The sequence below is a fragment of the Mirounga angustirostris genome, unplaced genomic scaffold (genome assembly GCF_029215605.1).
Source record: "Mirounga angustirostris isolate CCGP_5_RB_7025 unplaced genomic scaffold, mMirAng1.0.hap1 SCAF_16, whole genome shotgun sequence".
Lineage (NCBI taxonomy): Eukaryota > Metazoa > Chordata > Mammalia > Carnivora > Phocidae > Mirounga > Mirounga angustirostris.
Window position 1 is genome coordinate 17288301 of NW_026991724.1, and position 26869 is coordinate 17315169.

Consider the following 26869-nt stretch of genomic DNA (forward strand, 5'->3'; position numbering starts at 1 on the left):
TCTCCAGTGTATAACACAATTCCTGTGTTACAAACTTAGAAAGTATTTGTTCAGTGAATAAACAAAACCTGGTAAGATTTGCTACCAAGATGTACAAAATGAGGACATGAGTTCAAAAGGTGCCTTAAAAAAAAAAACCCACAAAAACAAAAACAAAAAAACCCCACTCATCTCTGCACCCAACGTGGGGCTTGAACTCACAACCCCAAGATCAAGAGGCGCATGCTCCACGGACTGAGCCCGCCAGGCGCCCACAGGTGCCATTTGCAACTCTGCAAACCTGTCTCAGCAGGGCCTGCGCTGAGGAGGACAGAGAAGATTGCCATCCCAACTGGCTTGCTTCTTAAAGCTCACTAGTATGGGGCAAGTTTTCAAAGCGTTCACCCATGAGCAATTGCACAACAACAGAGGCCCTTTCTTTGGAAACCGTCCAGGGGGTTGCAGAGTTACCGTGGTGGGTTTGAAGATGGGGGGGTTATCGTTGATGTCAGTGACTGTGATCACAGCTGTTGCGGTTGTACTCAAGCCTTCACCTTGCAGGTCAGCAGCCTCAACCACCAGGGTGTACGTGGGAATACTCTGCAGAGATCAAACACATTTGAGTCAGGACCAACAGCCACATCAAGCCCAGCCCAGAACATGGAAACAGTTTACTTGATCATTTGCTTCAATGCCAGCCTGCTTTCTAGGTACAAAACCTCTAGAGAGCTGTTTAGACGCAAAGCTCAGACCATAAACATAGTAAGTGGCAACTGACCTCTGCAGAGTTTTGCATTGTCCATGTGATTTAGCTGATGTCTATTTGCCCTCAACCCCCTCAAGACCCTCTTCACCCCTGACCTCCCGGTCCAGCCCGGTGGTGAGCACGCTGATGACTCCTGTGTCCTTGTTGATAGTGAACATCATGCTGCTAGGCAGGAGGGGGTCTTGGGTGACGATGCGGTAAGCAATGGCGGCGTTGTAGGTGTTTTCATCGTCGTCCGCATCTGTGGCTGTTACCTGCATCACGGAGGTGCCTGCAAGTACCGAGGGAGGGAAAGATTCAGTTAAGCTGCACTTTGGATTCTGGTCAACACGGCTCAGATCAATTCTGTCCAGAGTGTTAAAGAAGGAGCCCCGGGAAATGGTACCATGTTATGGCTCCTCCATTCTCTAATTCCCAAAATTTTTACCAAAATGGTAGGGGAGGAAGAAAGCATTCCACCCCATGAGCAGTGTTCCAAGGACTTGGCTTTTCCAACAATTTTGGATGGTGGCTGGAGCTGAGGAGGATGGAGAATAAATAAACTGAAACACTGTGCCTTGTCTCCCATCCTGAGTGAATGAGGTGGAAAAGAGGAAAAAAATCCCACCAATATTCACAACTGGCTTCTCAGGCACAGCTTCATCACAGAGAATGGTCATTTGCGATCACAGCCTTCAAGGTGGCAGAGAATACTGACAGCACCTGTGACTGTCAAAGGACCAGTGCCCACAACATCGACACAATTCCTACGGCTCCACGGGAAAAGGACAAATAGCCCAAGGGAAAAAGGAGCAAAGGACTTGGAGAGACAAGTCATAAAGAAGAAACCCAGATGGCCAGCAAACATAGAAAATGTTTATTAGCCCACTGACAAATCAGGGAAAGGCCATTTAAAATTGTACGAAGGGGCGCCTGGGTGGCTCAGTCGTTAAGCGTCTGCCTTTGGCTCAGGTCATGATCCCAGGGTCCTGGGATCGAGTCCCGTATCGGGCTCCTTGCTCCGCGGGAAGCCTGCTTCTCCCTCTCCCACTCCCCCTGCTTGTGTTCCCTCTCAGGCTGTGTCTCTCTCTGTCAAATAAATAAATAAATTCTATAAAATTGTACGAAGATACAACTGCACAATCAACAAAGCTAAAACGTCTTAACAATTCTAGGATATTGATTCCTGGTGGGAGCGTTAAGTGGTTCAACCACTTTGGAAAACAGTCTGTCACCAGGTAGTCACACTGAACAGGAACATACCCTATATAACCGAGCCAGCTGCTCTTATGGATATACACCCTAGAGAAAGCCTTCTGTGTACGCATCAGGTAATATATTAAAAAATGTTCTGAGAACACTACTTCTAATAAGAAGAAACTGAAACAGGGGCGCCTGGGTGGCTCAGTCTGTTAAGCGGCTGCCTTCGGCTCGGGTCATGATCCCAGGGTCCTGGGATCGAGTCCCGCATCAGGCTCCCTGCTCTGCGGGGAGCCTGCTTCTCCCTCTCCATCTGCCTGCTTCTTTGCCTACTTGTGCTCTCTATCTCTCTGTCAAATAAATAAATAAAATCTTTAAAAAAAAAAAAAAAGAAGAAACTGAAACAAACTCATTTTCCATCAACAGAGGAATAAAGTGCTTTATATAAATATAAAAATATTGAATATGATGCAGCAATGAGAATGAATGAATGACCTTGGGCTGCTATGGGCACCAACATGAATAACTTTATGTACATAAAGCTGAATGAGAGAAGCACACCACAGAAATACATGTTAAGTGTGATTCCACATATACAAAGTTTGAAAACATGCAAAAAAAACGGATATTACTGAGGGGTAAATATACACATGATGAACAAGATAAAGGAAAGCAAGGAATGATTGCCAAAGTCAGGGCAGTGGCTACATTTACAGGGAAGAGAAAAGAATGTGTTCAGGAATGGCAAAGATCTGTTTCTTAATCAGGGGAGGTTCTTAAACTGCTCCTTTTTGGGAGGTGGGGGGGTGGTGGTGGTGAGCTCTATGCCCAATGTGGGGCTTAAACCCACAGCCCCAAGATCAAGAGTCGCATGCTCTACTGACTGAGCCACCCAGGCACCCCTCTTAAACTGCTTTTTTTTTTTTTTAAAGATTATTTATTGATTTACTTTACTTATTACTTATTTATCTGACAGAGTGAGAAGAGAGCACAAGCAGGGGGAGCAGCAGAGGGAGAGGGAGAAGTAGGCTCCCCGCTGAGCAGGAAGCCCGACACGGGGCTTGATTCCAGGACTCCTATTTTATAATACACATTTCTGTAGAATGGATGTTTTACACTCTCTCTCTCTCTCTCTCTCTCTCTCTCTCAGTGGCTTCCAAAGAAGTTCTGTTCCCACGAAGGACCTGACCCCAAACACAAGCCCTAACACTTTGAGGTCCAAGGAATCTAAGTGTCCTTCTGGGTGTTCAGCTCCTCGAGACTGGCCATACCTGGAAGAGCACCTTCCATGACAGATCCTTCGAAGACCTGCTGGGTGAACTCGGGCTTGTTGTCATTCTGATCCGTCACCGTGATCACGATCTCCATTGGGTCTTCCACTGCATTCCCATTAGAAGACACGGCGTGAGAGTAGAGCTGAAACAGCCAAGTGAGGGTTACTTGGGCCCCGACAAGGAGGAAGAAATGCGAGAAGTCATGTGACTAGAACTCCAGCTGGCCTCCACTCCCTCCCACTCTCCAGGACCCAAGGATGGACACCCCCCGCAGAGAACTTTTCTCACACACGTGCTGCTGCCTTAGGGGTCATGACACTGGTTGAGGTCATGCTATGTAAAGACTCATAGGCTGCAGAACACACCCACCAGGTCAGAGCTCCCGTTTCCCACAGGAGGGCTGGGGAGCCGGGCCTAAGAGACAGGAGCAGAGGCCTAAAACATTCTTATTCCCAGCAGGGTAAAATTTCCTCTGGCTGTTCTAGTCGAGTGTCTCTCCCAGATTTTTTTGCACTGGCCTCAATGCATTACCCCCCGCCCCCCCAGCTCTGCAAGCTCCCACTGCTACCAAGGCCCAGGAACGGCTTGTGCTCCCCAACATCTAAATGGCCTCTTCCTTTGGGTCAGGGACTTTCAGCCCCAAGAGTAAGCTGTTATCTTGGGTCCAAACTCATGTATGATCCTAAGGTTTCTCCTTTCTTCATTCCCACTGGGGAAAAAAAATCAACGCCCCTCCCCCATTTTTCCAGACTCTCCTGTCATCTCCCCTTGTCAACAGGTGTAGAGGTATCCAACTGAGCCTCACATGTCCAGAGCATCTGATCTCGGGATCCAACATGGGTTGACCAAAAAATTTTGGAAGGAGATAACCCCCTATTAGCATGCTTCTGAGAGATACTCACAATGTACTTGGCAATTTGTTCTCTATCCAGAGGCTCTGTCACCTTCAGCCATCCTGTTTCTCTTTCAATAACAAACACACCAACAGGAGGTGTGTCAGCTCCTTGGCCAGTGATGCTGTAGAAAACCTTGATTTCTTTGTCTCTGTTAGATTTGATCTGAAGACCACACAGAAACAAATAGAGTTATCAAGGAAGGATCCTGACAATGGGGCTTTCCCCCCTTTTTTGGTCTAGGTCCTTCTCTGCCAAACTGCTCCCAGAGAAATAGAAAACTTCCTTCTCTACCTGAACCAGATTTTTAGGAAATGGGCCTTTCTCATTTTCTGGGCAGCTGATAGGAGGGATAACCCAGTCTCTCTTCTGTCTTCTGAGACCATGCTGGGAGTTGGGAAACGTGAGAACTTCTGTCTGGGTTTCAGAGAGAGCGTCCTAAAAGGAAAGGAGATAAAGAACAAAATCAGATAATTCAGGATAGATAATACAGACCAAACAGTCCACCTAACCAGTCAGCATCTCCAGCCTTCTTGGGGCCAGGCAATGGTTTTAATTTAATAACAAAACACAACCCAATGAACTTCTCTGCCATATAATGAAGATGGTGTTCCCTTCTGATCCTTCTAATGTCCAGAGTTCAAGTAATCATTATGTATACACAATTACACATTTGAGGGTTAAATATTATTTTGCCAATTATTTCAAGCCTAAATATATTATACCTGTCATTTTTAATAGAACATTACACCCTGATAATATGAGCTTATTCAACAACAGGATATGCAAGCGTTTCAATTTTCTTTTATGTTTTTCCTAGGGGCTTAGGTCCCCGAAGTGGAGCTCTCAGCCAAGATGAGTTAAGGTTTAGGAACTGGTACTAAGAACTACTTTGTGATCAATACAAATTCTTTAATCTCATTGTGTCATTTTATCTGTTTGGTTTCCATTTGTTCTAACAGAAGCTGTTGGGATGGGGACCAAAAACACCCTTTGAGATTTGTATTGAACGGTTTTCATGTGTGATAAAGATAACTTTATGCACACACAGGGAAATAAGATAGTGGAAGATGGAAGAAAAATACCCTCCAAATTGTTTAAGTGCTTTAAAGTGATTAGCGGTAATACATGAAGGTTCTAGAGGACAGTTCCATCCCCAACTCCCCACATAATCACTGATCACTGCTTGCCAAAGGCGATTCAAGCACTATTTCCTGGCTTTTCAGATTTGATTCAAAATGCCTAAAATGCGGCCAGGCTCAGGACTTCCACCTGGGGCGGCAGCTCCCCTGCAGGACTATACCGACCCTGGTTGCCAGAGGAGCAGAGACCAGCAGGTCCTACACACACCCCCACCCGCCCCCCGGGGCCAACTACCCATCCTCTCGGCCAGATCAGATGCAGCCACAGGTCCCACCACTCCATTACTAAGAGCTCATGCCCCCTGGTTCCTGCATGCCAAACCAAAGAGGGGGAGAAGGTCGTGGCCCTGGAAAAGGACAGCCACAAACACTTGTGATTATGTCGGCTGCAGCAAAACCTACACGAAGAGTCCTCACCTCAAGGTACAACTGCGAACCCACACAGGTGAGAAGCCCTACCACTGTGACTGGGACGGCTACGGATGGAAATGCACCCGCCCCAACCAACTGACCAGGCCCTAGGGCAAAACACACCAGGCACCGCACCCCCTCCAGTGTCAGAAGGGCCACCGGGCCTTCTCCAGGTCGGACCACCTCGCCTTACACATGAAGAGACACTTTTAAAGCCCAAAACAATGGATAGGACCCACCCTGCCAGAAGAGAATTCAGTGTTCATTTTATTGTATTTTTTACCTTTCACACGGTCTCCCCAACTGCCCCACCCCGGGGGGTGGGGGGAGCGGTAAGGGGAGGAACCCAGCCGGAAAGCACTATAATCATGGTCAAGTTCCCAACAACCCAACTTGTGAATGGATAATCAGGAGACACAAGGAAACCAGAAGACAAATCAAAGAACCCATGGGGTCTGTGACTGGATCTTCTGTCATTCCAATGCTAAATCCAACTTGAATATTCCTGGACTTACAAAATACCAAGGGGGTGACTGGAAGGTGTGGCTATCTGGGTATAAATTAGAGCCATGAGTTGGGGGGTGGGGAAGACCAGAATTCCCTTGAACTGTGTTTCCATGCAATATAAGTATAAAGATCACCTTTTATTCTCTTTGCCTTCTAAAACCCATTATTATGATATTAGAAGAGGAAGAAATTCAGGTACAGGAAATGGGTTTTTAATAACCTAAACGATGGTGCTTGGTGAGTCTTGGTTCTAAAGGTATCAAATGCAGAAGCCAAAGTTCTCAAACTGCTTCATACTTTGACAAGGAAAATCTATTTTTGTCTTCCGATCTACATTTAAGACCTAAGTCAGGTAAATACACCTGGTTTGCTTAACATTTTTATGCAGACCGTCTGTTATGCACTGTGGTTTCAGGTGTGCAATAATTTGTGCAATGGTTTATTCCCAAGCATGCCTTAAGCAGAACAAATGTTTTTTTCTATATAGTTCCTTGCCTTAATAAATATGTAATATAAATTATAAAAAATGCACAAGATGGACATAAGACAAGGTATCATTACAGAATCCTTCCCAGTATTGCATTCCTGCATATTGGTTACACACACACACTCACTCACACACACACACACTCTCTCTCTCTGCATCATTGGATTATTAATATTCTAGAAAACTAGTCCCTCATGAGCCAAGGGCAAGCTGCAGAACCGGCTGTCTAGCTGTGAATCCTCACTATGGCACTTCCTCCTCTTGGGGAGATTATTTTTCTCTGTCCCACAGTTCCCTATGATTTTAAAATGGCGATAATATCGGAAGGATTAAATGAGATACTAGTATTGCAAATAAAGCACTTAGAATAGTGCCTGAAACACATAAATGCTCAAAAAATGGTAACAATGATGCTTAGACAGGATGGCAAACATCAAGCTAATGGAGGTGAGTTTGGGATTAGCTACAGCACAGGAACGAAGTCTTCAAATGACTGTCCACAAATGTACCCTAAGCCTATTAAATGGGACCGCCTTGCACAGCCATGGTGAGTGAACAGCATAGCATCAGTGAATGAATCCAGATTCATTTGCCACATTGAAGAGGAAGACAAAGAGCCCATCTTGCTGACATCAGAATTGCAGAATATTTTGAGAGAACAATAATAAAGAAATTATGAACACTGCTAAGAGAACATCAATATCTTTATGTGATGTCAAAGGGAACCATGCCTAAACATACTGAGCATGGTATTCATCCCTCAGAAAAAAATGATACCAGACTGAGAAAATCTACCCAAAGATTAAACACTGGAAAGTTAAAAGTATAACTGACAAATAAAAATTGTGTGTGTGTGTGTGTAATGTATGCATAGTATGATATTTTGATACACATAAGATTTTTATATGAATTAAAGGAGAAGTGGGATTGTCACCCTTTCTCTCTTTTTCTTAAGATTTTAAAGTAATTTCTACACCCAACATGGCATTTGAATTTATAACCCCAAGATTAAGAGCTGCATGCCCCAACTGAGCCAGCCAGGCCCCCCATCACCTTTCTCCTAACGAAGGGCCCACAGGGTCTCTTGAACCAGAAACAAACCAAAGTGAACCTCAAACCAGCTATGGGAAAGTATCCATTCTTCCTTTCTTATTTAAAAATTAAAAAAAATAATAATAATAAGTAACTGTATCTGTCTCTCTCCATATGTATCAGTTTTGTATCCAGCTCTGTGTTCAAGTAAAAGAGTACATTTTCTATACTGCACTCATAAGTAGGTATGGCCATGACATCAAGTTCCAACCAGTGAGATACAAGCATTATTTGCTTAAGAATTCCACAAAGGGGGGTGGGGGTGGGGGTGGGGGTGGGGGTGGGGGTGGGGGTGGGGGTGGGGGTGGGGGCACCTGGGTGGCTCAGTTAGCTAAGCAACTGCCTTCAGCTCGGGTCATGATCCCAGGGTCCTGAGATCAAGCCCCGCATCAGGCTCCCTGCTCCATGAGGAGTCTGCTTCTCCCTCTCCCTCTGCCTGCCGCTCCCCGTGTGTGCTCTCTTGTTATCTGTCAAATAAATGAATTAAAAAAAAAAAAAAAAAAGAGGGCGCCTGGGTGGCTCAGTTGGTTAAGCGACTGCCTTCAGCTCAGGTCATGATCCTGGAGTCCCAGGATCGAGTCCAGCATCAGGCTCCTTGCTCAGCAGGGAGCCTGCTTCTCCCTCTGACCCTCCCCCCTCTCATGTGCTTTCTGTCTCTCTCATTCTCTCTGTCTCAAATAAATAAATAAAGTCTTAAAAAAAAAAAAAAAAAAAAAGAATTCCACAAAGGGGGCGCCTGGCTGGCTCAGTTACAAGAGCATGTGACTCTAGATGCCAGGGTTCTAAATTCAAGCCACATGTTGCGTGTAAAGATTCAATTTTTTTGAAAAGAATTCCACAAAGGCTTCTTTAAAAAGGCAGGCATACAACTGAGTGATGCACTTTTGTGCTTTCTCCCTTTCTCCTTATCGTCTAGAATGAAGATTTGATGACTAGAACTCCAGCAGCCATTTTGGATCATGAGGTACCCCTGAGGATGGAAGCCATGTGCTGAGGTTAGCAGAATAGAAAGGAAAGGAGTAACCTGGGCTCCTAATGACTGTGGGGTCTCCATACTAGCTACAACTTCCCCTTGAGTATCTTTAACTTGACAGAGAAATACTCTTTTGCATAAACCACTGTCATTCACAGTTTTCTATACTATGCCTATACTATGTGTTTAAACTTAATCATGATACAACAAAAATGAAGGCAGAGGCAAAACTGGCAGAAGTAGGGAGGAAAAGTTTGAAAAACCAAGCTCAAATCTTGTCTTTTGATCGTAAGAGCCTTCCACACACAATTGTCCAGCAAGAACTCACCATGCTGAACTTACACGAACGATGGAATCAGTCGGAGACTTGAGTCAGGAAGTTATGTTAACACACTTCTATTACGTTCTTCATTTTTCTGGTCTATCCAATTACACCAGGTGGAAAAGAATAGATCTATCAGGACTATTAAGTTCCTGCAACTCAACAATCTTTGGGCAGAAAAACAGGAGACAGCCTGAAAGACCTTGGTACTTCCAACATGTTTCGTATTTTTAAGGCAGTACCAGGATACGACTAGAACGGCCTCCAGAGAGACATTTTGGTAGGAAGCACCATGGGAACAGTTTAGAAACTAGCAATGGTGTCTGGCTTGGGTAACAATACCCAGAAACATTCTTGCCAAGAACTGGGCAGACATATATCCTTTCATTCATGGCCAATTCACCCATCTGTCCATTCAATATTTATAGGGCTCCTGGTGTATGCCCAACTGTGGGCCAGGCACTAAGAATACAATGGGGAAGTATCTTGTGCAGATTACAGTCCAACGGAACAAAAGCTTCCCATTGATTCTTCTCCCATCCCAAGACCCTGCCCCCACTAGAAACACAAAGAGTAAAATAAAACAGGGGGTGGGGGGTGGAAATAGAAAAATATGTTAACTAAATTTTAAATTAAAAAAAATAATAAAAAGAGTAAAATAAAATGATCAGAGAACTGATCTCTTGTTCATTCTTCCGCCAAGAAGACAATTAACAATTGCTGAGTACTTACTGCACGCCTAACACAGTTGCAGCATTTCACACGTATTAATTCATGCAGTCATTATTTTCTCGACATTATAGGTAACCTCTCTCTGCTTGAAATTCCTTAAATGAACTCTCCCACAGCTACTCAGGTAGCGAGTCGTAGGACTATGATTCAATCCCAGACAGCGTCCACGCTCTTACTCACTATTCTTTATTACCGACAGAAATAAAGATATTAACACTTTGCCATCATTCCACAGGATCCCTCCCCACCCAAACACAAAAAAATTCCCAGCAAGAATTAGTTCAGTTAGACCAATGGTTCTCAACTAGGTGATTCCGCAACACCCCCCTCCCCCACCAGTCGGCATTGGCCACGTCTGGGCACATTTTTGGTTGTGACGACTAGGAGAGTGCTCCTGGTATCTGCCTAGTGGGCCAAAGCCAGGGAGGATGCTAAACATCACAACAACAACAACAACAACAACAAAAAACTATCCAGCCCCAAATGTGAAAGGTGCCAAGGGGAGAGAACTCAGATTAGGCAACAGACTTAAAACAACAGTGAACTTTCAAGAAAACACTCCAACATACACGACGGTGGTGGTGGCGGTGCTCGGCTGCCTTCAGTATGACTCTGGTGGAGAGCTTCCTGCGGCTGGAGTCCCAGGCATGGACCAGAAAACTCATCTCCGGTTTATGGAGTTGGAGAGGCCGCTTGACTGTAAGCATACCATCTGTGCTCACTTTGAATCGTGTATCATCAGCAACATAGGCTGTCCTTGGTTGACCGGTACATCCTTCAAAATTCACTGCAGGGCATAAATCACAGTGATTAGGAAATGGGGCAGATTCAAAACAAGAGCATTCCTTCTCCCCAAAGTGAACTTGGGCGCGCCTGGGTGGCTCAGTTGTTGGGCGTCTGCCTTTGGATCGGGTCATGATCCCAGAGTCCCGAGATCAAGCCCTGCATCGGGCTCCCTGTTCAGGAGGGGATCTGCTTCTCCCTCTGCCCTTCACCTGCTTGTGCTCGCTCTCTCGTGCGCGCGCTCTCTCAAATAAATAAAATCTAAAAAAAAAAAAAAAAAAACCTTGGTTCACCCACCAAAAGCCTGACTCACACAAAACAGGCACAAGCAAAACAAGCCAGAACTGAAAGATGGCAACGTAGTCAATATTATTAGGTTCTTCAGCATTCTAGGGGGACTGTTAATTGTGGTCTCTTTTTCTTATCTACTTGTAAAGTGCAAATACTAACCTGTCTATAAAGTAACTTCTTTTCAAAAGCCAAAAAAGGGCCTCTCCTTCAGCTGGCTCTTGACAATATGAAAACAGACCACCAAGATAACAGAGACAGAATACTTACTAAGTCCAAAAGTTAGAGACTATGGTACAGTGAGACGCTTCGGAGAGTCTACATTCAAATAATTGTTTATATTTCAGTAAACAGTGGCAGAAAAGAGAGGCACATGGCATGATGGTTAAGAGTGTGGGCTCTGCGAGGAACTGTGCTCAAGTCCCAGCTCTGCTTATTATTAGCTTTGTGACCCTGGGCAAATTAACCTCCCTGTGCCTCAGTCTACCCAACTGTAGAATGAAGGTAACAAAGGCAACTACCTTGAGATGGAGATTCTCTTTCTCCCTCTATCCCTCCTCCCACTAGCATGGGCATATGCACTCTCTAAATAAATAAAATCTTAAAAACAAAAAAACGTTTAAAAACAAATGTGGCTTTGCTTAATCATTTATTCAACCCTCATGAGTATTCCACAAAAGACACTGATAACGGTAAATACTTGCTGAGGCATACAGAAGTAATGCCTGCTTGCAATCTGACAGGGAAGAGAAACTGATCATTGTCGTTAGGGGAGATAATGAAAAGTTATCTTCAACCTGATGACACAGGGCAGCAAGATAAATGCAAATGACGGAGAAGGACTACGTGGGTGGGAGAATGTTATGACCAATGACTTCGAAACTCTACTTCAAACTTTACAGCTATGGAGGTATTAAAACTTACCTACCAATACCCAAAGCTGGAGATGTTGTGGTGAAAAATGTCTACACTAAACATCAGAATCCCAAATGACTCATTCTACAGGTTTTCACCAAGCTATACTCCAGACTGTGCTGAGCTCTAAGGACAAACACGTAAACAAGACAGACAACGCACCTGCTCTCACTGAGCTTACACTGTTGTGGAAAACATGGACAAATACAGAAGCCAATCATTTTAACTAGTGACCAGTGCTAGATATAAAGTAATTAAAGACAGTGATACAAGAGTGATGGGGGGTGGGGGCACCTGGGTGGCTCAGGTGCTTAAGCATTCGGCTCTTGATCTCAGCTCAGGTCTTTTTTTTAAGATTTTATTTATTTGAGAGAGAGAGAGAGAGTGAGTGGGGGAAGGAACAGAGGGAGAGGGACAAGCAGACTCCACCCTGAGCATGGAGCCTGACACAAGTCTCGATCTCAGGACCCTGAGATCATGACCTGAGCCAAAATCTAGAGTCGGACACTTAACCGACTGAGCCACCCAGGAGCCCCTCAGCTCAGGACTTGATCTCAAGGTCGTGAGTTCAAGCCCCACCTTGGGCTCCACACTGGGCATGGAGCCTACTTTTTTAAAATTAAAAAAAAAAAGTGATGGGGCAAGGGGGATTCAGAAAGGTGTGGCTCATACTGGATGGTGAGAGCAGGCCTCCCAAGGTGGAGGTGGTGGAGCTGAGACCTGAGGGGCCAAGTCTTGCAGAAACCTCGCTCAATGAGCAGAGGGAACAGCCAATTCAAACAGTTCATTCTGGGAAACTCTCAAGGTGGCCTGTTTTCATCCCTTTCAAATACTTGCTTTTCATTTCTTCAGTGGAATTTCTATTTTGTCCAAGTGATCTTTTATAAAAATTCCTGCTCTTGAATCTATTTTTACACGGGTAGACACCTCTACATTCATAAATATCAGGTCTCTGCCACAAAGCCCTAAAGCCATCTTCCATTTCCATACCTGGGCTGCAGTTTTCAGTTTTTTCCACCAGGGGCCACCCTTGCAAACGTTTCTGAAACCAAGAGCCCCACCCTTGCCAGAGAAGCCGGTGACCGGGTGGGAGGGTGAACAGCACCATGATCAACCCCTTTTGAAGACTCAGGCTTAGAGAGCTTAAGAAATTTGCCTGATATCCTATAACTAGTGAAGAGCAGAGCTGGAATTGGCCCTTAACCCAAGCTACTTAGTCTCATGATTAGAACCTTGATCATTTTAAAGGGTAGTTTTGCCTCCTAGCTAGAATCCAGGGAAATCTGGGGCCACCTTCTGCAGTAACTGGGAATTGTGATCTAGCCATACAGAGACAGAGTTCACAGGAAGGGAGCTGGGTCCTTTAAATAATCACCTACCCAACCCTCTCTCCTCCCTGTTTGCAAAAACAAAAAACAAAACCATGCCTCCACCCCTACCCTCACCTCTTAGGCTGGTTTTATAACTCACTTCCCAAACTTTAGGGGGTGAGAGTGGGGGTGGGGTGAGCAGGGGAAGGCTGTAGTAAAGGACAGAAGAGGGACAAGAAGAAAGGGCTGGTCTCCAAGTCTTGTGGCCAGATAATAAGCCCAGATTCCACCATGTTCCTGAGGAGTGGCCTTAACACGCTTAACCTCTCTGGGCCTCAGTTTTCGCTACTGGGACATGAAGGATACCACTACGGATGGAGCCTACCTCTTCAGGGTTTTTGTGAAGATTAACAAAGACAGGGAATGTGATCACATTTTGAACATGGAAGAGCAATGTGAACAGAAAATGATAATTATTATTTCTGTGCATTTGGGTAGACAAGTATTTGCCCGAAGCCAAGTATTTGCTAAATGAACAGAGGAACCATAAAAATGACAAGAGAAGAAGAAATGCAAAGTCCTTGAAGGATGGGCACATACTGCCTTTTATGTCTAACATAGGAATTCCATCTCAAACTAGCAAAACAAGATGTTTTTCAAATAACCCTCCCCCAAACCCATCCCAGCAGAAGTAATGGGGTGACTTGCCGGTATTTGAGGGATTGTCACATAAACAGGGAGCAAGAAATACCTTTATTTGTCACACCAAATTAATTCCTTCCCCCCAGCTGGCCCCAATCTGGGCAATGAAAGTTGGGACAAGCAGGACTAGACTTGCCAAGGGTGGCAGCCTGAAAAATTGAAAATGGTTTTGCAAATAACTTTGATGCAAGGCGCTTAACCTGTCTGGGGGCATCTTGTCTTAATGGTGGCTAAGTCCCACCCTTTGAGAAGTGACAAAGAAGTGTGTGGAGCCCCAACCTGAATTTCCAGGTGCTCATTAAGGCCCATTATCTTTCTGTGCAACCCGATCCTCTGGGCTGATAAACCAGAAATTACAGGAAAGATGAGGGAGACTCCAGCTCCAGGAAGGCTCTGGGAAACTTGCTTCACCCCTGACAAAGGCCGGACAGTGTCTCAGAGACACAGTGACCACTACCACTGCCTGGGGAGTCGAACAAGAACAGCAAAGTACTGGAATGGATTGGTACATGGGGACCGGGTACATTTGAACGTTTCACAATAAAAAATTAAACAAAAATAAAATCAGCAAGGGATTAGTATTCTTTAAGTCAGGATGACCTCCTTTCCTAAAACCTGTCATTTGGTCACTAGGTCTAGAAACCAAATCCCAGTGACAAGAGCCAAGAATCCACGTGGCCGTCGCTAGGTGTGAAAATCTTTTCTTTCTTTTTTATTTATTAAAGATTTTGCTCATTTATTTGAGAGAGACAGCAAGAGAGAGCACGAGCTGGGGGAAGGGTGGAGGGAGAGGGAGAAGCGGACTCCCTGCTAAGCAGGGAGCCCGGATGCAATGTGGGGCTCGATCCCAGGACCCCCTGAGATCATGACCTGAGCTGAAGGCAGATGCTTAACCAACTGAGCCACCCAGGAGCCCCCAAAATCTTTTGTCTACAATAATAACATCACCGGGATGCCCAGGAGGCTCAGTCATTAAGCATCTTCCTTCAGCTCAGATCATGATCCCAGGGTCCTGGGATCAAGCGCCGCACTGGGCTCCCCGCTCCGTGGGAAGCCTGCTTCTCCCTCTCCCTCCACCTGCTTGTGTTCCCTCTCTCGCTGTCTCTCTGTTAAAAAATAAATAAAATCTTAAAAATAATAATATCACCGTCACACCATGAAAAACCACAGCCTCAACTAAGAGCTTCAACTACTTTTGACCTCCTGTTCCCTTAAATATAAACATTTGTAGAACACTACGTGCCAGACTCCATTCTAAGCACTTTACCATTAACTCACTCCGCCCCAGAACTCTTTGAAGTGGGTACTACCAGTGTCCCCTTTTTACATGTGGGGAAACTGAGGCAGCTCCTAACATAGAGCTGGGACCAGAACCCAGGCAGTCTGAGTTCTCGCTCCTCAACACTGTGCCCCACCGCCACTCTCTACAAGCCAGACCCTTGCACTGAGCTCTTTATGTCCAACGTTCTGATTTAACTCCTCCAGCCACCTCCACTTTCTTTCTCCTAACGGATATGCTTGTGAGTGGAGGGGCTAGACTGTCTGGCTCCAAGGTGAGTGCTCTTCACCACTGGTTCCCATTGGCAAGATGGGGATATGCTTCCCAGCAATAATAAAAAGGAACATTTATTAAGGAAAAAAAACTTTTTAAAAACATCCCAGAACAGTAGGAATTCTACCCACCAAGACGTCAATGGTAATTAGGGTGGAGGTTGAGGGGGGCGGGGAGGATTCAAAGTATGTTGTTGGAATAGGGGCATGAGGCAGTTTTGATTTTTTTTCAACATATTTTCCTTTATCTTTGTACATATTATATTGTGCATTACAATTACGGCAAATTCCTTTTTAAATGACAAAAGTAAGAATGACTTTTTAAAAGTATGTATTTTGTAAAGATTTTATTTATTTATTTGAGAGAGAGAACACAAGGGGCAGAGGGAGAGGGAGAAGCAGACTCCCTGGGAGCCCACTGCTGCCGGTCTCCATCCCAGGACCCTGAGATCATGACCTGAGCCAAAGTCAGACGCTTAGCTGACTGAGCCACCCAGGCGCCCCTGAAAGTATATTTAACCCACTGTGATTCTTGTGTGTTATTCATCCTATAAGTGCCCTATTTTCTAACTCACTTGGCAGAAATGACTTTAAGTTCAAAATAAAAATTAAACCCAAGTTCATGAAAAGCTTTTGGTCCCGGGGCAGGGCTTTGAGCGCTGAGCGACATCCTTTGCTTGGAATGGCCATTGTGGCTCAAACAGTCCTGCTTTAAGGATTCGTTTCTTCTTCCACCCCCGCCATGCCCCAGAACTGGAATGTGAGTGGGTAGAAACCAGACAGTCTCAAAAGCCTTCATATATTTCTGCGAGATGTTGAGATTTAAGAATAGGGACCGACAATCAAAGCCAGCTAACCACAGTTGAGTTATTTGGTAACTAGTCGGATAACCCAGTCTCTTAGCAGCAACTACTTGAAAGCAGTGTTTTCCCCATACTACACACAAAGGCACACATTATGAATTGTTTCTCTTTCCTTAGAACACATTTCCCACAGTCAACACCACAGAACCCTGCATTTAGATTTATTCCAAGGACCATTTGAACTTGAGCACTCAGCCTTAAGAAGAGAAAGTCACACACAACAATAAGATCAGAGAGCCTTCTGAGGCTCCTGAGGGTCATGTCGCCACTGCATACCCCAAACCAAGGGGTTTCTAACTTAAATTCTAACTTAAATCTAACTTTGGTTTCTAACTTAAATACTGAAGATAAAAGACAAAAAGTTTTAACTTGATGGATGAAAGGAATCCTGGAGAGACAGACATATTATCACTTAGCTAGGCAGGAGTTTCTTTTTGTTTGGTAGGTGTGGTGTTTCTAACTCTAACCACAAAGCCCTACTTCTCCTCGGATACCACCGCCTATAAAATTTCTTTCTAGGTTCCCTTTTCTTTGATGGCACTGGGTGATTCTGGAACATCTTCCTTTGATGGGTGTCCATGAAATTACTCAACATTATAGGTTTACTGAGCACCCATGCTCAGGAAAAAAAAAAAAAAGGTTTAAAAAAAAGAGAGGGGGCGCCTGGGTGGCTCGTTCAGTTAAGCGTCTGCCTTCAGCTCAGATCCTGATCCCAGGGTCCTGGAATCGAGCCCCAGCAGGGAGTCTGCTTCTCCCTCTCCCTCTGCCACTCCCCACCTCTCGTGCGTTCTCCCTCACTCTCTTTCTCAAATAAATAAATAAAATCTTTATTAAAAAAAAATGGGAAGGAAAGGATGAGCAGGCCTCCAGGTTGTTCATAGTTGCGATTCAAGTTAGACCAGGAAGACTATCTTTTTAGCGCCGATAAGTACCTATGTGTGTCCATTTGCTACCAACTAGCAGCCTAATATCACAGCCTAATAGCTGTACTAGATACGCGGGCCCTGGGTGGTAGGAATTTAGCAGCCCTGGTTAATAAATGAGGAAACTGGTAATAAATGAGGAAACTGAGGCTCCTAAGTCTCAGTGGAGAGAGACCTGGCTAAGCCACACAGCCATGGAGTGAAGAGCCTGTGGCATGAGGCCACTGTCAGGAGTTTAACCCCCTTAGTATCAATAAGCCATCTGTCAACTACTTCCTAGCTGAACGGATACCGGAAAAGTTAGTTCTCACAAGAGAACAGGACAGGTGGAGTATCTATGATAATAATAATAACAAAGTGTCCCTTGTCTCCTTCTTACACACACACATACACACACACACACACTCCCTCTCTCCCTGAAGGGACGCTGCTCCAGTCCCGGGGCCACAGAAAAACACAGGGACAGTCAGAGAGCCAAGCGAAAGAGGAAGCTTTAAATTTCAGATCCAAGAATGTTCCGCTGTCGATCACCACATTACAGAAGCTAAAATAAGCCAAAGTTCCTCTCATGGGTCAGCTTAAACCTCAGACATTTTTCTGGGGGAAAATAAGCAGCTTGTATTCCTGGTAGACCAGCAGGACTTGCAGCTGGAGTCCACAAAATCTGGGGGTTGTGCTCCCGGAGTGCTGTCGGCTGGGGTGCCCGCGCCCTGCCCAGCCTCCCATGTTGACAGGCAGCTCCCATGGGATCTCAGGGATGGGAAGTTTACTCTCATGAAGTCTACCACATTTTGTCTCCCATCCTCCCAGTATGTCCTTGCCCAGAACAAATTATAAGTGGTCTCAGATGTGGTGTACGCACACAGACAGAGGACACAATGTCACTTGCAATGACATTGGTGGAACAAGAGTGTATGATGCTAAGCGAAATAAGTCACAGAAAGACAAATACCATTATGATTTCACTCACCTGTGGAATTTAAGAAACGAAACAGATGAACATAGGGGAAGAGGGGAGAAAAGAGAAAGAGGCAAACCATAAGAGACTATTAACTATAGAGAACAGCTGCTGCAGGGGAGGCGGGGGAGGAGCCAAATGGGCGATGGGTACCACGGAGGGCACTGGTGATGAGCACTGGGTGTTGTATGTAAGAGATGACTCACTAAATTCAACTCCTGAAACCAGTATTACACTATGTTAACTAACTACAATTTCAATAAAAACTTGAAACAAAATAAACAAAATAAACTTATTATTAAAAATAATAAGTGGGGCGCCTGGGTGGCTCAGTCATTAAGCGTCTGCCTTCGGCTCAGGTCACGATCCCAGGGTCCTGGGATCGAGTCCCACATCAGGCTCCCTGTTCGGCGGGAAGCCTGCTTCTCCCTCTCCCACTCCCCCTGCTTGTGTTCCCTCTCTCGCTGTGTCTCTCTCTGTCAAATAAATAATATCTTAAAAATAATAAAATAATAAAATAAAATCTTGGGGCGCCTGGGTGGCTCAGTTGGTTAAGCAACTGCCTTCGGCTCAGGTCATGATCCTGGAGTCCTGGGACTGAGTCCCGCATCGGGGTTCCTGCTCATCAGGGAGTCTGCTTCTCCCTCTGACCCTTCCCCCTCTCATGCTCTCCTTCTCTCTCTCTCTCCTTCTCTCTCTCTCTCATTCTCTCTCTCAAATAAATAAAATCTTAAAAACAAAAACACAACAGACTCAGGTGGGGAGCAGGGGCACCAGTGCAGACAGAAAAGTGAGGTTACAGATGAAGGAAAAATTAGCAGAAGAAAGGGGTGACCCATCACCCTTGATTTCTCCTGCTTTGTTTTAAGGTTAGTCATGCCGTCCGGGTCACTCTGGCAGTAGCATTTTGCTTCCCAGTCATGTTTCTGCTTGGGCTAATGTTGTGTTATTTCTCAGAGAGCACACACCATGGATGTTGATCAGCACAGTAAAAAATGTCATAAATGGCACTTCTGGAGTTGGCAAAAAGCTAGTGCAAATACTTTTATGGCTGCACATTTGTGTGAAGGGGGTCAAACCAAGTCGGGTTCAAATCCCAGCTTTGTGTCATTCGTGCCATGGTAAGCAAGTTACTCTGATCTTCCTTGAGCATCCGTTTCCCCATTCTGGAAATGCAGACGTCCTCATCTCCTTTGAGGGATTGCTTCAAGGATTCTTTGTTCAGCAAGTATTTACTGAGCCGTGACTCTTTGCCAGGCATGATTCTAAGGCCTGGGAAGTACAGCAGTAGACAAAGTAAGGTCCCTGCCCTCATAGGGCTTACATTCCAGGGAGGAAAAGAAAAATTAACAAGTTACTAAGTACCATGAATGAAAAGTGCTAATACAGAAAAATAAGCAGGTAAGGGAGTTCTAAGGCTTTATGCAGAGCCAGGGTGGAGGGGACAATTTAAGAAAAGGCATTTCAGGGTAGGGGACCAGATCCTAGGTCCTAATGCAGTGGGAAGGGCTCCCTTCGTCTTGGTTGCCCACTTGTACAATAAAACACCTTGACCAAAATATCTCTAACATCATCTCCAACCAGGGTCCAACATGCCCTACACAGAGATTCTCGGGGATGTTTTTAAAAATACCCAGGTCTGGGCATATTTTAAATCTTCCCCAGGTCTTAGAGCACCCAGCAGGGGCTCCCTTTGTGCAAGGAAAGAGGAAGAATAAACATTTTTCATTATCACTACAACCAATTAGGGAAGGATCACTTCCAATGTCATCAGTAAAGGCTCAGAGACGTTAAGTGACTCTCCCAAGGTCACACAGCAAATACAAGTCTAGTTGAACCCCAGGACCACACTCTTAACCTTTGCATAGTCTCTTTTCTCCACAGACTAATCTGTTTTGGGACCTCCTCTTTTCTCCACCGCTGTCTGACAGCAGGACATGAGTATACATAGTCATTTCCCTTCCATTTACTCTGGACCACCAGATGCTAACATGATGGGAAAACACACACACCTCACATTTCCTCAATTACTTCTTTGCGGAGTTTTTTTGGTTTTCCTTTTTAAACATTTTATTCATTTACTTATTTGAGAGAGAGAGAGAGAGAGAGCATGAGCAGGGGTAAGTGCAGAGGAGGGGGGAAAAGCAGACTCCATGCTGAGCACAGAGCGCAATGCAGAGCTCGATCCCGCAACCCTGAGATCAGACCTGAGCCGAAATCAAGAGTTGGATGCTTAACCAACTGAGCCACCCAGGCGCCCCTCCTCAGTCACATTCTATCACGGTGCTTTGTTACCCACATCTATCCCCTCCCCAAATCTTAGTTTTTTATTTTCAAAAGTAGCACCTTGTATCCATCAGAGGAAGAAAGTAACAAAGCACAGATGACATCACAGCATTATTCATAATAGCCAAAAAGCAAAACAACCCAAATAGCCAAAAGCGGAAAAAACCTCAAGTGATGAATGAATCAAATGTAGTCTATCCATGTAAGAGAGTATCGTTCAGCAATAAAAAGAAAGGAATTACGGATACATGCTACACCGTGGGTGAACCTTGAAAATAACTCACTAAGGGAGAGAAGCCAGTCATAAAAGACTATGTCTTTATATGGTTCAATTTATATGAAATGTACAGAGTCCATAAAGCTATAGACCAAAAATCAATTAGTGACTGCCTAAGACTGGGGGTGTGGGGGTGAGGAGAGGTGAGGGGTGACAGCCATGCGGTGAGGGATTTCTTTTTGGGATGATGAAAATAATTTTGAAGTTATATGTGTTTGCACAACTTTGAATATATTGAAAAGCCACTGAATCCTACACTTTTATTTTTTTAATCCTACACTTTAAATGAGTGTAATATATGATCTGAGAAGTGTATCTCAATAAAAGCTTTTAATTTAAAAAAAAAAAAAAAGGACAAGCCAAAAGCACAAAGCCCTCATGGTCCCATCCATACACAGAAGACACTGTCTATGCTTGTAATATGTCTCTCAGATTCTGGTCTATAACCTTTCACTTATGTCCCCTGTCCTGCAATCCCTTGATAGACTGTTTTTCTAAAATTAGGGTACGGGAGGGGGTGCCTGGGTGGCTCAGTTGTTAAGCGTCTGCCTTCAGCTCAGGTCATGATCCCAGGGTCCTGGGATCAGAGCCCCGAATCGGACTCCCTGCTCAGTGGGAAGCCTGCTTCTCCCTCTCTCATTCCCCTTGCTTGTGTTCCTTCTCTCGCTGTGTCTCTGTCAAATAAATAAAATCTTTAAAAAAATAAAATAAAAATAAATAAATAAAATTAGGGTACGGGAGTGCCTGGCTGCGTCGGAAGAGCATGCGACTCCTGATCTTGGGATCACGAGTTCGAGTCCCACATTGCGTGTAGTAGAGATTACTTAAATAAATAAAACCTTAAAAAATAAATTAGGGTGTGGACACTACTGTATTTTTAAGAACCTTCTTTCTTTTCTTCTTTCTCTCCATTTACCCATAAAAAACAAAAGAAATTAACCTATGCATGGTATCACTACTCTGCAACAAAAGGGAACGACACACCGCTGAGGGCAATAGCATTAACGAACCTTAAAAGCATTACACTCCGCGAGGGCGCCTGAGTGGCTCAGTCGTTAAGCGTCTGCCTTCAGCTTAGGTCATGATCCCAGAGTCCTGGGATCGAGTCCCACGTCGGGCTCCCTGCTCAACAGGAAGCCTACTTCTCCCTCTCCCACTCCCCTTGCTTGTATTCCTGCTCTCACTATCTCTCTCTCTGTCAAATAAATAAGTAAAAATCTTAAACAAACAAAAAAAAAGCATTACACTCTGTGAAAGATTGCCAGCCATGGAGATCTGGCCTCAGTTAGTTTGAAGCATGGCCCAGGCCTGGGTATTTTTTTTAAAGTTCACTGAAGAGTACCTTCTTATTATATGAAAATTCTAGAAAACAAGAGACAGAAAGTTGATCAGTGGCTGTCTGGAGCTGGGGGTGGGCATGGGGTTTGACTGCCAACAGGCAGGAGGGAACTTGTGATGAAAGCATTCTAAAAGTGGATTGTGGTGATGCCACACAGCTGGGTACATTTATAACAATTATCTCCCTGTACACTTGCAGTGGGTAAACTGTGTGGTATGTAAATTACATCTGGATGAACCTGTAACAAAAATAAGTTACTTGGGTCTCCTTTGAGTCAAAGACCCATGGTTCAAAAAAGATGCAATCCATGCACCCAAAATGCCCAGGTCAGAGGTATGAAAAAGTGGGGAGGGAAAAGAGAAGCCATAAATAATTCTTAATAATAATTAGAAGAGTAAATACCCAACATAACGACAGTCATTATGTGGAGGCATTGTGCTGAGCACTTGACAAACCTTGACTCCTAAGCTGCTATAAAGCAGGTATGGTTCTTTAATCCCTTGGTGCTGATGAGCCAGAGGCCCAGAAAAGCTTAAGTCATTTGCTCAAGGTCACAGAGCTGGTCAGTCTCTGAAGCAGAAGTCACACCCAGGACCAGCCACCACTGGCTTAGCCACTAGGCTAAATCTGCTCTGCCTTGAGGAAGGAGAGAAGCTCCAGGGGTAGAAGAGCAACGTGAGCCGGATGCAGATCCATGCTGGGCACATAGGGAGAACGCTAAAACCAGACTTATTCCCTGTAAAGGCCACAACCCAGAAAGAAACACGTGCCAATCTGGAGCAGCATTTCCCAAGCCCTGAGTGACGCAGAAATGTGCTGACTCCGGCTGTGGAAACACGGGAAATGTGCTGTGGGGTTCGGAATGTGCAATCATTCAGTGAACTCAGGAACGAGGGCTGGAAACCTCTTTCACAACACAGAGAAGGCTTGCACCTTTTCCAAACGTGGGCTGTGCTGGGAAAGCATGGGACCTTCTGCCTCTGACATTTGCAGCAAAACTCCTAAAACGGCTCAAAAGAACAGCTGGAAGCCAACGCTGCAGAAGTTAGGCATTTTCCCACAGTCTCTCGGTCACATGCGTTTGCAGATGACTCCGAAACAAGTGCTCACTTGTCCAATAAAGCTTACAAGAGGAGGCTTTCTCTTTCTTAATAGATGCTAGCATCATTTTTCATTATCAAGAACAAATAAGCATTGATGCGAAAGGCCGTTGCTTCCAAGAACCTTTGCTAAATCTACTCACCTGGCTCAAGGGCAACTGCTCATCCCCCGGCATGTGCGTTTTCACAGGCCCCTGAGAAGTAAAGCCACAACCAATCCTGCTGCCCTCCACGTGCCAGGAAAGGGCAGACCCATCTCAGACGGGGGTGCTCCCTCCGAGAATTCCAAGCAGATAAAACAAATGGAAAGGACATGAAGAGCAGCCCAAGGGCCCCAGATGGGGACTCTGCCATCAGCCGCGGCACGGGCTACACAGGCCACATGGGCCCCTCTCACAAGATGTGGCTGCACGGCTGCCACCACCACAAGGACCTGTGGCACTTCTCCCAGCAGCAGCTCCCCGACTTTTCATTTTCCTGGTTGCAACTCTTTCAAGAAGCCATGGAACACTTATCCAGCCTCTTCCCATTTTCCGATGTGATCAAAACTGGAACGTTACACACGTGCAAAATGACCTTTGTACAAGGTTATTCACTAAGGCATTGTAGCAGCAAATCATGGGAGACAACTCAAGCAGCCATCAATAGAGGATTAAATAAACTATGGAATTTTCTCAGTTTCCAAAATGAATTACTACTGTGGCTATAAAACAAATGAGAAAGCTCTTTATGCAGTACCATGAAGCGAACTTTAAGACATACTGCTAGGTGAAGGTGCAAAGCAGTGCAAGGGACATATTCCTGGGGTGCCTGGGTGGCTCATTTGGTTGAGCGTCTGCCTTCGGCTCAGGTCATGATCCCGGGGTCCTGGGACCGAGCCCCGCAGTGGGCTCCCTGCTCCACGGAAAGCCTGCTTCTCCCTCTCCCTCTGCTCATGCTCTATCTCTCTCTCTCAAATAAATAAATAAAAGCTTTTAAAAAAAGAATATACATTCATATTTGCTTATGTCTGCATATAGAAACTTTGGGAAAAAACCCATAAGCGAAATTATAGGGGTGGGGGAGAGGCTGTTATTGGACCAAAATAGGTCAAGGCAGGAATACAACTTCTCATTGTATATACTTTTTATACTGGTTGATTTTTCAGCCATGTGAACATATTAATCACTCATAAAAAAAAAGAACTGTAAGGTACTGTATATAAATTGTTCTAGGAGAAGAATTTGTATTTTTGCAAGTGCTCAGAAGACCGGTCTCCAGGGGACCAGAACCCCTCTGAGAATCTCAGCAGGAAACCCTAGGGAGGGGTCCACATGGGTGGTGGAAAAAGAAGGGGATGACTCACACATGACCAGAGAAGGAAGGGGTGCTGCAGGGGAGGACTCTAGTCAGCCAGTCTAGTAAAAAGAATGCTGGATGCCAAGTCATGTGACCAGATTCTCTGGGTCGGGGGAAGGGGTGGTCAGGAAGCCGAGCACTCAAGGCAAGTCCCCTTCATTCTCCCTGCATTAGTTTTCTCATCAGTAACACACACAGTCTGAACTTGATCAGAAAAGATGCGGGCTCGAAAGCTTTCTTCTTGGACATCATGGCAAGGAGAACCAGTACGCCTTTTGTGGAAGGCATTCTGACCATGTTTGCAGATTTTTCATTCTTACTACCTCTTGTCCAGCAAAGCCCGCGGCTACGACATCATCCCACAGCTGGACTCAACTCATGTGAACGAGGACAGACGTTTCAGGAGAGTCACTGTAAGCCTGGTCAAAGTGGCAGGAGACAGAAACAGCACTGACAGAGGACCGGTTAAATGAATAATAAGAGGCATCCACTCGACAGAAAATTGGGCAGAAATGACAAAGAACAAGATAGTCATTTAGAAAAATCAAGCAGGGGCACCTGGGTGGCTCAGTCTTTAAGCGTCTGCCTTCCGCTCAGGTCGTGATCCCAGGATCCTGGGATCGAGCCCCGCATCCGGCTTCCTGCTCCAAGGGAAGCCTGCTTCTCCCTCTCCAACTCCCCCTGCTTGTGTTCCCTCTTTCACTCTGTCAAATAAATAAATAAAATCTTAAAAAAAAAAAAAAAGAATCAAGTAAAATCTATGTGTAACAACAGGGGAGGAATTTGTCTTTAAAAACAAAAAGCAAAAAGGGCTAGAGAATACACTTAGAGTATCTTCAGAAAGATACAAGAGACTGGTAACTCGGGTTGCCTCCGGAGGCAAACTGTTGAGGGGGGAAAGCAGGTGGGAGACTTGCTGTTAGATCCTTTTGTACCATTTGAACTGGTTTGTGTTTGCTTTCTAACTTCACATAAACTGGCATTGTTCTTTTCTTTAATGAGAGACTTAGGCTGAAGGAGGGATGGTATTTAGTGGACTAACTTCCAACGAGAAAGCCCTGCATTCACCAGGCTTCCCAAAACCCCTAATGCAGACTTCAGTTGCATTATCAGAAACAAGACACTCAGGATATGAGAGGCTAGCTGGTCCTGTTCTGCCCAATTCCATCTGTGGTTTGAGAAGTACATTGTCAGGGTTGCAATCTAATGAGCTAAATGATGAATGCTTTTTTTTTCTTTCCAAAAGTCATGCTTTAAGAGGGACAGTGACCCATGGAACCGGTCCAGAGGCAAAGGGGCAAAGATGGCAACTTGCCCTCTACAGAGTGAGGGACAGGCTGGGGGAAGAGGCAGACTGTCCTCAAGATGTAGAGAGCTCATCCTTCCAGAAGTGTCTGTGAACTATGGCACCAGAGGGCAAGATAGGGCCAGTGAGAGTAGAAATAGTGAGACCACTTGAGAGAAGGAAATGTCTTATGCTAAGAGTACCCCACAGAGAACTGGGCTCCCGGCCTCCCAAATGCCCCTAACTATCCCGAGCACAAAGGGCTTCGCAGGTGCAGCCTCCGCCCAGCACTGGATTTCAGGGTGTAAGCCTGGAGTCCAGAGAGATCCGGATTCTAATCTCGACTATGCCTCTAACTAGCGGCATGACTTCAGGAACATTAACCCCGAGTCTCCGTTTCCTCGATTTTAGACAGAACGGTCCCTACACACCATGCAGTCTGTTGGGAAGAGTTATCATCAAGGACTCAGTCAGTCTCCTGTGTAACTGACCCTGTGAACTTTGCTGCGTTATTGCCGTATATAGATCGAGGGAACTGGAAGGGCATCCGGCTGCCTGAGGCCACCCTGCAGGTGAGGCAGGGCCACCAAGGCAATGGAGGCTCTGGAGCCCTCCCAGCAAACTCTAATCCCATCAGTGCCTCCTTCTGGACTCATCCATACCCCTTGGGACCTGCCACCCCTGCTTTTGGGTGTGGTGGCCCCTTGCCTGGGGGCAAGATCTAAACGTGAGGAAATCAATCCTTTCCCGCCTTTTCTGACGGAAGTTAGGTAACACAGGGAGCAGTGTCCATCCCTTCTCGGGCCACCTGGAAACATCTCCATGCCCATGAAAAGCAGTCTCCCATGACGGTTCTCCTTTGCCCGACCCTATCCTGAGGACACAGCAGACCACCTCTGAATTGAGTCAAGGTTCTGGGTCTGTGAATGGGCGTCAGGGAAGGCGTGAGCCCCGGGAATTACCAGTAAAGATGTGGACACCAGTAGCAGGCTCCATGGCCTTTTATAATTTCCTCAAGGGGTCAAAGATCCCCAAAGCGGAGTTGTGGCCTAGAGACACACTGGGTGTATGAGTGTTGGGAGGGAGGATGAGAGAATGATGGGGCTCAAATAAGGCCAAGATGATTGTTTCCAATGCCACCCCAACCCCAACCCTCCCAACACCAACAGAGAAATAACTCCACACCTCCTGCTA

The 26869-nt window shown here is 45.4% G+C and overlaps 1 protein-coding gene across 2 annotated transcripts in view; it reads right to left on the reverse strand.

The window, feature by feature from the left end:
• The window catches only part of CDH1 (cadherin 1), a 76035-nt gene that overhangs the window by 17281 nt on the left and 31885 nt on the right, over window positions 1-26869 (reverse strand). For both annotated transcript variants that reach the window (XM_064580363.1, XM_064580364.1), the window contains exons 2-7: window positions 10327-10544; window positions 4386-4529; window positions 4101-4256; window positions 3196-3340; window positions 841-1016; window positions 451-579 (exon numbers count right to left, since the gene is read on the reverse strand). In XM_064580363.1, the coding sequence (XP_064436433.1) occupies window positions 451-579; window positions 841-1016; window positions 3196-3340; window positions 4101-4256; window positions 4386-4529; window positions 10327-10464 (888 nt within the window). In that variant the 5' untranslated portion in view covers window positions 10465-10544. The remainder of the gene's footprint in view (window positions 1-450; window positions 580-840; window positions 1017-3195; window positions 3341-4100; window positions 4257-4385; window positions 4530-10326; window positions 10545-26869) is intronic.